General features: G+C 40.9%; 1 protein-coding gene across 1 annotated transcript; it reads right to left on the minus strand.

Moving 5' to 3' along the window:
- Positions 1 to 1,533: 1,533 nt before the first annotated feature.
- Positions 1,534 to 6,144, minus strand: LOC112292806 (uncharacterized). The gene is made up of 3 exons (XM_024541636.3): positions 2,288 to 6,144; positions 2,008 to 2,127; positions 1,534 to 1,871 (listed from the first exon to the last, which is right to left on the minus strand). The coding sequence occupies exons 1-3, from the start codon at positions 4,889 to 4,891 to the stop codon at positions 1,863 to 1,865; spliced, it is 2,733 nt and encodes a 910-aa protein (XP_024397404.1). The 5' UTR covers positions 4,892 to 6,144; the 3' UTR covers positions 1,534 to 1,862.
- Between the last annotated feature and the right edge of the window lie 4,756 nt (positions 6,145 to 10,900).

A 10,900-nucleotide genomic window follows, 5' to 3' on the forward strand; every position in this document is an offset into this window, starting at 1 on the left:
TGACTAGTTATTAGTACCATGAAGCATGTCAGCGTTCTCTATTAAAAAAATATATCTATATTTTAATGAGAGAGTTTACTAGCAGCTCTAACACATATTTTATCTGCTGCAGAAATGCAAGATATTGGTGATATTATTGCACAGAGGGTAGCCTCAGAACCCTACGATGCATCTCGCTTAGCTTTTTTTGTGACCATGCTGACCCTCCCTGTAGCAGTCCTTCGGAAATTCCTACCTCTCATCCGAATTTTTGACAAAGGATATTAATACCAGATTATGTTCCTCCAGCTCTATGATCGTAAGTGTACTGACGTTGGCCAACTGTTGAGACTACTCTTCAAAAATTAATGAAGAAATTATCGTCGGGTAACAATTATCTTAAGCACAACCCTTCCATGATTTCCGCATTTTTTGAGACTTCTAATATCGTCCTTGTCCAGGTTCTGTGATGGTAACTGGAGGCACTGTTGATGATCAAGGTGCCTCCCCTCGTCTACATGTGGAGCTCAGCCATGAATTCCAAGCTAGAAATGTTTGAGTCGAACTAGTGACGGGCACAGAGATGAATTGAGTGCTGCTGGGACCTCTCATTGTAAAAGCAACAATGTACATAACCATCATCGAGACACCGTTGTATTCACCCTCACGTTCTCCATCGACGCCTCCTCGCTACCGTACTTAAATGTGGCTGGCGGAGCGGGGTGGTTGCCTCCAGCAGTTGCGATTTACATACCTCTACGGAGATCAGACCTGACGAATCATATTGTCAAGTATGCATGGAAGCCTCGCGGGGCGCTGTAGAAATTTCATTATTATATTATATAAATGATTAACATGTGTCCTTATACAAGGAAGGTGACGCTCTTTCAGAAGAGTCTCAACCCTAGAATGTATAACTACACAATTCTATCAAAGGACACAGTCAGTGTAATACTAGTGTGCTATACTGATACTTATAAATGTATCCAACAGGCGCTCTTGAGGTCCCGACCTGAGAATTGGGAGAGATGCAAAGAAAGTGTGACCCGGGCCGTCCAGGTTCCGCTGGGGCAGGGCTAAGGACGTTTTATAATCTTAGCTGAGCAAGTTCTTATGGCACTGACGCAGTGTGGTAAAGGAGCTCTCCAACAGCACCATGTTCTTCTCTAAGTCCCTCATCTTTACGGTGCTCCTAACTCAGATTGAGCACTTTGTTGTTCAAGATCATGGTTTCATCCTGGGAAAGCATGGACATTTCAGGGTTTCTCGCAGCTCTAATTAAAGACAAGTGTTGATTGATCACCAAACAATTAGTAGAGGGCTAGCTAGCGACACAGGAAGGCTGTGACATAATGGCCTTAGTGCATTACTTCCTCCCCTCATGCTCTTGATTTCACAGTAATATTCCATTTGCTCCGATATTAAGTTACCACGGTTTAGGGTAAAAGCTACCATCAGCTCCATGTGCTTCATAGACATTCATTTCGTGCTTACTAGCAAGCCTGCCTCTTATAATGGAGTAAATACACTCACTGACATGCTTGTGCTCCCCAATTTTTAAAGAAGATATTTACTTAGTCTAGTCGTATCAAGAGTCATTAGGGTACTCTTCTAATGCAAAGCTACAGTAGACTTCACTGCTCATCCAGAATATTTCTCTAGGCGCCACATGAAGTTGATCGATCAGCTCTGAAGAGCAATATGATGATTGAACACCACAAGTAATTAAGACCATTTCTACACAAGGTACAAGATGAAAGCGGTCTGCAACCTACATGTCTTCAATTTGGCGCCGCTTGTCATGCTTATGTACAGGATTACCATTTCTTCATTAAATCAGAGAGCCCGAACACTGAATTTCCATCACGACAGCATTCTATGCTTCAATTTGGCTGCAAAAAATGAAGCATCACATCAGTGACTCAACCCCGATGCAACTGCAAATGTGAGCATAATCTTAATCCACGAAGGGTCATTGTGCAAATAAACCATCTAAGGGATGATAAGAAAGTAGGATGAAAGTTTTACATTTGAGAATTGAAAAGTTGTGGGAACCCGTTTCTCGTGGTACATCAGCTTTGTGCCAATCACTGATCTGCGAGCTGGTTGTCGGAAGAGGACGCGCTTCAGAGTCTTGCAAATGGATAACTGTTGATTCATCCAACAATGCGCAAGCAATAAGATTAGCATTGAAAATGGAGCTGATTCAGCGATGTTAACGGAAGAATTTAGGATGAGCTCAGACAACAGAGTTGTGAGCTCATCGAAAACGAATGAAATCCGAAAGAGCAATAGTTTGTGAACTCACGATGAATTGAACACGTCGGTGTGGTTTTGGACTCGACCATGAAGACAATGGCAGGGCGCGAGACGACTTGTGCCGCCTGGACACAAGATTCACAGTCGGAGACAGCATCTCTAGAGTTGCTGCATACGCTGGAGGAGGACAATACTCCTCTCGGTGGCTGGAGGTCCAGCACTTATCCAACTGAGTGGGAGATACAATATTCATGTACATTCTGGAGTTGCTATAATCCCTTCCGCGAGAATTTGCTTCCAGCTTTCCGACTAAGTTGCGAGTGTGTCGTGTTGCTAACTCCTGCTCTTCAACACTTGGCATTCTATATGGCAGCCTGGTGGGCCGTTTCGGAGAGGCTTCAGGACTTGTGTCGTAAGTGTCAAATGTACAATCTTGCAAGGGTATAGGTTCCCCGTTTGAGTTGAGGTATCCGCTTGAAGTGGGCGCACCCTGCTTGTCGAGAAGGCCGTTCGATATCGCCGCCTCGGTCACGTCCAGGCGCTGGAAGTACGTTGCTAGTGTGGGGGCCCAAACCTCGGGACTGTAGAGAGAACCTAGCCTCTTCCGGTTGGATTTCGATTTTCTGAGGCATTTTCCATGGGATTTGCAGAGCTTGAGCAGGCTCTTGACGCACTCCGATCTGTGGGCATTGGATCTTTTTCCTTGGAAGGTCACCTTTGCAGAAGGACCAAAGTTCGGAACTATAGGCGATTCTGAATAGCCCATAGAGGTTTGAGAGTCAAACGAGTGGGACTTAGTTATATATGAAGGGCTTACAGTATTATCGTGATCGTGGTCGGGGGCGAAGTCCTCTTCAATTGATTCATACGATGCGCTGGAGCTCGATTTGGAGCCAGCCATGCTAGGCGTAGACGCGCCAAAATCACAGCTTAAATATGTGCGAGACGATGAGGACTGGCGACCGCTGTGGAGAATGCTGGTAGGATCCGAACAGGAATGGCTAGAACCAGATCGATGCATCCATGGATGAGAGGCCTTGAGCTCGGAGCTCAAGAGCTTGCGAGGCTTAAGGTTAAGAGGCGAGTCAGTGGATGTCAATGGCTGCGATAATGGCTTGTTGATCTTTCGCGGATTGACGCTTCGATCGCTGGATTTAGAAGAAACGGACTCCTGGTTGCCGGCGTACGCATAGCCATGGTGAGCCTGCGATTGCTTCGGCAGCGAGCTCTTGGTGGCGCGGTACTGATGCATCCATGTGGGATCCTGCTGCTGCAATCGAGATGGTGAGGAAGTGGCCGTCATGCAAGGAAACAATCCTCCGAGAGAGTGAGAAGCGACTGAAACGCGAAGCTCCCTGGCGAAATTGGACTTGGTGGTGCGATGCATGTGGACAGCCAGACGCGGAGGAAGTTGTAAGGTTTCTGGCTTACTTTTGCCTGCTGTCTCATCCACCTTGGCCTTGCCCGGAGTGTCTTCCCACTTGAATGGGACTGCAACAGAAGGCGGCGAAGCATTGTGATGATTGGCGCTAGTATACAATGACGACTCCGATGTCTCTATTAAAAACTTTGCCGCAGAAGGAGCAACGAGATCGATGTGCGCCTCTTTCTCATAGATGCTGCATCGCGTGCTGGAGATTCGCCAAATTCTAGAATCGCCTGAATTTCTTTGGACATGGCCAGCTCTACCGTGAAATCTCTCGCTGGCAGTTACTCTGTGTGATGATGAATGCGCAACTTTGTGGGGGTGGTCATTGGTTGATACCTCCCCTTCTCTTGCAGATGTTCGTTGAGAACTTGATATCGGCGACTTGTCTTCCACAAAGCAGTTGAGCTCGATTCCATCTCTTGATAACTTCCGGGCCAACGCTCGCTGCGCTGCTGCTGCAATGCTTTTCGGTTTGTCAAGCTGCTCATCCCACTTACAGGGGACGGAAGCAGCTAGATCGTGATGTTTACGTCCATCTACGTGATCATGTGGTGGAGTCTGGAGTGGTCCTTGCTCGACATTCTTTGGGTTAGATGGTGTCGACAGAAGCTCACGAATAGTGCTTTTAGGTTTCACATCGCTGTCTAGGAACCTACATTGCGCAGTCTGTATTTTTTCAACCTCCCTTTCAGACTCTTGAAGCACCGAAGCACGGCAAGCCTTCCTTGAGCTGGACTCCTGATGATATTCTTTTCCCTGCGAACTTGAATCTTTGAGATTCTCGTGCATTTTCTTGTGCTTGAACGCAGCCTCGGTCGCTGGGATTGTTCTGTCTCCATGACGAAAGCTACAGCTTCCTGAATTTCTCTTGTTTGCGTAGTGTTTCTCAAGTTGCCTACAAGGTTTCAGAAATGCAAATTGAGATTGTCTAGCAATAAGTTCGTCAACTCGCTGTGCAAGCACGTCGAAATTGCTATCCTCGTCTTGTGCTGACAAGTGCTCCTCGCTGCGATGTTCCTCAAGAGAATTTAGCGCTTTGTTCTCCACATCGCAATGTCCTTCTACTGAAACTCCGCACCGGAAGCCGCTCAACCAGCTCGATTGCTGACCATGGTGAACGACCGGCCAACCTGCATCGATTTGTCCTGTGCCATGGCTTACATAAACGTCTCCCTTTTCTTGAGGTCGCAGAGGGGCCTCATTGCTAATAATATGCGATCTCATGGCTTCCAATTCTCAGTTACTATCATCAGTCCGCAAATTACCTGGCGACGAACTACCTTCATCAACTGCCGCAACTACTGATCCCAGCTCACTTCCTTATCAACGCCATCCCGCTGTGCTCTCTTACGTTCAACTAACCCCCCAGCAGAATGCTCCGGAATAGAGAGCTATCGAACTCACGCGCAACAGTAGCAAAACGCAACGCCATAGCCGGTATTGCCAGGAGCTAGCGCAATATCGCATCCATGACATAGATTTTCAGGAGTTGGTGCTGGTTCAGAGTGCGGATTATGAAGGTGTGCTGCCAGTGTAACTAAATCAGGATCGTTCACGGTGCACAAAACAATCACAAACGGCCGCTGTAAAGCTACGTCGCAACTTGATTCCAACGCTCTCATCCTCGAACTCAATTGAGACAGAATCATTCAACCAGGCTAGCGCAGCATGAACTCCAAATCATTCAACTCCCGCAAGCGTTGAGATTTCTTCAGCTGTAGGCTCACAACACAATCATCAAGACGCTCCTCGTCAAGTGAATGATGCCACTGAATAATAGGTACTCTCACACGTGAGAGCATTTCCGTCGTGCACCACAGCAAGAAGCCAAGTACGGAACTTACCCGCTACAATCAAAACTCTCATAACCTTAAGCTTCATTCTACTCTTCTAACTCCGCAAAAAGAATGCGTTGGCAATCAGATGAGCTATTTCTGCTCGCTAACATGACGATACCCTACGCTAACGAGAGGCATCCCAGCTATCAAGCTGACTAGGCTACTTGATGTGTGCTTAATGAAACAATCCGGCATCGCAAGCTATGAAACTGTAATGATATCTCATGTGCTTGGACTGTTCGGCAGCTAAAAACTCGAGCAGCGTCTGATAATCTAAGTGGCGAAAAACAGAATGAAGAGGTAGATCTCCTATCGGTTTCTATGTGTAGTTCTCCTCAATCATCCAAGCCAAGGGCACACTAATCAAGAGACATAGACAGAGGAATCTCCTGGTCTTCTACAGGTTATAAGCCTAACACGATCTAGTTAACTATCGGAGTGACAAATTAACGCACTGCGCATCACCTGGTCAAAAGTAGGATTATGGAGGATACGTTTGTTTTGTAGCTGTAGGGGGGGTACTGGTTGTCGTCATGCAGTCGCAGTTGGAGCTAGTATCAACCAACCCGCCAACGGAACGCTCGAGCCACAAGACCGATGGACGAGTCTCGAGAGAGAGATGGCTGCAACCTCGAACCGGCTGAAAGGATTGATGTGACGATGCGCTGCTGCAACTGTCTGCATCCCCCTTGAATGTAGGCCCCGCCAGGTGCTCTGTGAGGGGACTCTCGAAGAATCCAACGCTCGCTGTGTCCCGTATCCTGCTGTCAGGCGGCGAGTGGATCCGATCGCCCTCGCCCTTCCGCGATTTCCCAATTATCCCATCGCGATTGATATGAGCTGCGTCCATCCTGGCAACAGAACCTTTTTCACACCGCAACTTGGGACTTCCTGCTCCATTGCAATGATTCATTCCTCAAGTTCAGGGTTTATCAGCTCCCGTTTGCTTTACCCTAACCCCAAGCAAACACACAAATAAGAATGTAAGTCACATCAAATGACACAATGTTACATATGTATTCAAATAGATATTGATTCATGGTCTCTTCAATCTCACACACCACAAGCACAAATCCCTTGTTGAAAATTTTGGACATCCAAATGGATCAAAAGTGGTGCACCAATTATTCAGAAAACCTTAATTATTATTATTTCTTCTTCTTCTTCTTCTTCTTCTTCTATTTTCAATTAATGTACATTCAGTTTTGTAATACATTTTCATAAGCAATGTTATTATTGAACTTTCAATGCATTTCTATTGTTTGAGACCATTTGCTTAATTGATATGTTTTTGGCTTGTTTTATACATACAGAAAGAGAGTACCAGCATGTAAGGATCATTGTGTGAGTTCTGCAGTACAGCAGTGGATACCATGAACACATACTTAATATTCTGTAGCCCTTGAGACTCCCTAAACCCAGAGGCACAACTTCCTGCATTAGAGACATTGCAGGACCAAGCATTCAGCCATGCCTTGGTACCACTGTGTGCAGCCCATCAATGGCTCTCTCTTGGCTCTGCCCTTTTTTTTAGTTAGCACACTCCATACAAACTCTAAACCTAAAACCCAGCTAGAATGGTTGGAAGAATAAAATGTTATTCTATTCTTTTTCTTAATAAATTATACTAAACAGACTGTCTGCATCTTCTACCTTTATTTACTTCTAAATTTTTTCCAGACAAACAAAATAAATGAAAATTGAAGACAAAAGTGTTTTTCAGTAAACTCATGCGGAGGCTTTGATCTTTTTGTGGATTGACAAGACATGATTTGCCTTGTGTTGTCAGGAGTACCTTTATACATATACAATATAGTACATGATGCCGTTAAAGAAACCATTTATATCATGTTGAAAATAATACAGCGTCCTTACCATGGCAGTGGCATTATGGACTTAAGATTTTTACCATTAAAATAATCACTTACAGTACTTTAGGTTCAAATAAAAAGGCAGGTTGATTAAGTGAGTTTTTATGATTTGAGTCAACACATCCACCTAGAATTTTTTTTAAATGAAGTAAAAAAGAAATACTTTTTAGAAAAAAAAAGTATATATATATATATATCTATATGTGTGTGTGTGTGTTATAAAGACAAGGAAGGAACAATGACACTCCAGAGGGTGTGGCCGCACAATGAGTAGAAACCCTGCAAGCAGTTGCAGCAAATACATTGTATCCTTAATTGAATATTTAATTGGAGTGGTGAGAGTAGGATAATTAACTTGCTCCGGCCCTTATTGTCAAACAAATTTGGTGTGACAGAAAAGACCTTTGTGGTAGGATGCTAAGTAATTTTAGGATTTTTTACCAGTGTGAATTTTGTTGTTCCCACAAGGATAGTAGTTTGGTTGTGCAGATCATATGACCAAGGATGGCATTATATGCACAGAGACTTTCTAGTTGCCATTGGCCTATGCTTTGGTAGTACTTATAATATCAGAGGAAGGAAGGTGTGTGGAACGAGCCTGCCTTCAAGAGGGTGGAACTGAAATTGGTAGCAATTGCTACTAATTTGGGTAAGTATGCACTGATCAACCCCACATGTGCTCTATCAAGTGATCAACTGCCTAATAGCTTATCTAGAAGTAGCACCAAGTTTTTGTTAAACACAAATGTAATCGAGATTAGATTAGATTTAAAAAAAGTGAAAGTCAAAATGGAATACTTGGAAAAATGTGTTGTCATTGCATATTTCATTGGAGGATGTCCTCTGACTAGGGTGATACAAGATTGGTTAGAACAATTACAAACCAAGATAAGGCTGTATATGCACCACACACTTGGTATGCAAGTGCAATGCAACCTAAAATTCAAAACAATTGGCAACTAGAGGAGCACATGCACAAATTAAATCACCATCTATCAATCAGAATGTAATTGAGAAAGGCAGGACCTCCAACAATAAGCATCAAAATGATCTAGTGACATCAACAACCTACCTACTGCTTAATGTAAATGTTGTATCAACACCCCTGGCAGAGACACCAATGTTGGGCTTTATTACCACCCAAGGCAATTCAACAAGGAGCAGCATACAAAACCAAGGTAAAAAAGAAAAAAAACACACACACAATAATAATAGTATTCAAAAGCAAAGCGACAAAGTAAATCTTCTTAACTTAAATTAAAGAAGCCTTGAATAGGCAATATGGCAGAATCATGAGCAACACCGAGGGTTGGAGTCACTACCAAATACAAGAGAATTCTTGCATATTCATGATTTTAATGAAGCACTTAACAAGCAGACTGCAAGGCAAGATGAAAATGCAAAAGTTACTTAACATAAACAAGTGCTCACCATCAAGATAATGAAGAATCTTGAATTAAATTGATTATTGAGCAAGTCAATTTTAAAAAAGAATCAATGCTTATCTATATGAAGACACCACCAATCCCTCTAACTTACTCAATAGCGAGAAGATAGACAACCACTCCTATGAGCATTGAAAGAAACCGATAAATGTCAAAAGGTCCTTCTTGGACATACTGAATTATTAGTATGAGAGTGCTAATCCAAAAGATGCATGGGCTTTATGATTCTAATAAATTTAAGGTTGTACAAAACTATCTATGACATTATTTGTCAAAAGCAAATACCATATGTGTGTAAGAGTATAAGTTCAGAGGAGCAAAATTTGTAGAGTTAGAAAACTTTATATAGTAGGTGCAGAGTTTTTAGGCCAACAACCATGCAATTCATAATATAGAGGTGGGCAGCAAAGACATAGGAATGTGGATCTCTTCTCGCTTTACACACTAGGTCGGCCACTCTCAATTGAGTAAGGCATAATGAACTTAACTGAAGGAGGTAGACAACTCTGTTATATTGATATTAAATATTTATGCCTTACATTTTGTATGAGAGAAGATGGAGTTGTGGTACAAACTACTTAACATCTTAGCAAAGAATCATAAATAGATTGTTTCATAGTATTATAATTTTGTCAAAAGGAGTTGCAATAAAACAAACTTTCAAAGCCATAAAATGTTAATAAGATATTAAAATTTTATCATAGCTCTATATATCCATCTTTAGCATAAATATAAAGTCTTGGCTCCCAAAAACTCCTTTATTTTGCATAAAATGCTCAAATTATATCAAAATCCCTTCAATTTATTTTTTTTCTACAAATGATTTTTTGTTTTTCAAACTTTACAATTTCATATCTCTTGATTCAACTAGTCGATTTTTTCTCAAATTTCTAGATAATTGAGAATTTATTCTTAATATTTACTAAAAAAAGAATGAACTATAAATTTACTATAAATTATCTCGTATCTTAGAAACCCTAGCAAGTACTCTAAATTCCAATTTATAAGTACCTAAGTACTACTTTCTTCATATTTCAAAAATTAAAAATTCAAACAGTATAAAAATTTGTATATAACTTAATAATACAATAATATACATTTTTGAAACTTTTGAGCCAAAATCTTATCAAATTGCTTGAGATATAGCTCAAAATATAACCACTAATAAATTAGATCATTTACAGCCCTTAGATTCCATGTATTGACTTCAACTTCTAATATCTCCTTCATTTTAATCTAGAATTTATCAAAACAATATATGTAAAATATAGCTAAGTGTTTTATTTAATCTCAATTGTCAATCCTTCATTGCTTTGTGTATATGTGCGTTATATTCCAAAGAGTGACAATAGGTACAAAATCAATACCTTGACTTTGAGCACCTATATCTCCTTTACAAAAACTCCAAATCACAGAAAATTTGCACCAAAAATAATTATATAGCTTATCATACTAAGCTTAGCTCAACTCAAGTACAACCAAGGATGCAATACAATAAGTCATATGAAGATTAAATAATTGGCTTATCCTAGAAGAGAAGGATAATTTGAGCCGACCTCTATCATTCAAAGAAATTACAGTAGCCTTGAATGAAATGAAAGAGGAGGGGGAAATAAATCCTTTGGACTCAATGGAATGATTTTTTGAATTTTATATAATATTTTGAAATATTATAGGTCCATAATTTCTAATTATATTATGAGAAAGTATTTACAAAAAAAGGCTTCTTCTTGGAGTAACATAAGATCTTATTGCTTTATTGTATAAAAGAAGAATAAAGCAAGACCTCACAAATTAATGGCCAATCATCTTCTTTAATATTAGTTACAAAATTTATACAAAATTTATGTAATTAAGGCTTCAATTAATTTTAATGAATATTATTAGTATGAAACAATTGACTTTTTCATCTAATTATTTTATCATAGATAATCTATTATTAATACATGAAACTATGGCATGAGTAGAGAAGTCAAAGTAATCACTTTTCTTTTTAAAACTTGACTTTTTTAAAGCATATGACATGGTTGATTGGAATTTTTTTTTTTTTTTTTTTTATGCAATGGAATCAGATGGATT

Source organism: Physcomitrium patens, chromosome 15, assembly GCF_059467195.1.
Source record: "Physcomitrium patens ecotype Gransden chromosome 15, ASM5946719v1, whole genome shotgun sequence".
NCBI classification, from domain to species: domain Eukaryota; kingdom Viridiplantae; phylum Streptophyta; class Bryopsida; order Funariales; family Funariaceae; genus Physcomitrium; species Physcomitrium patens.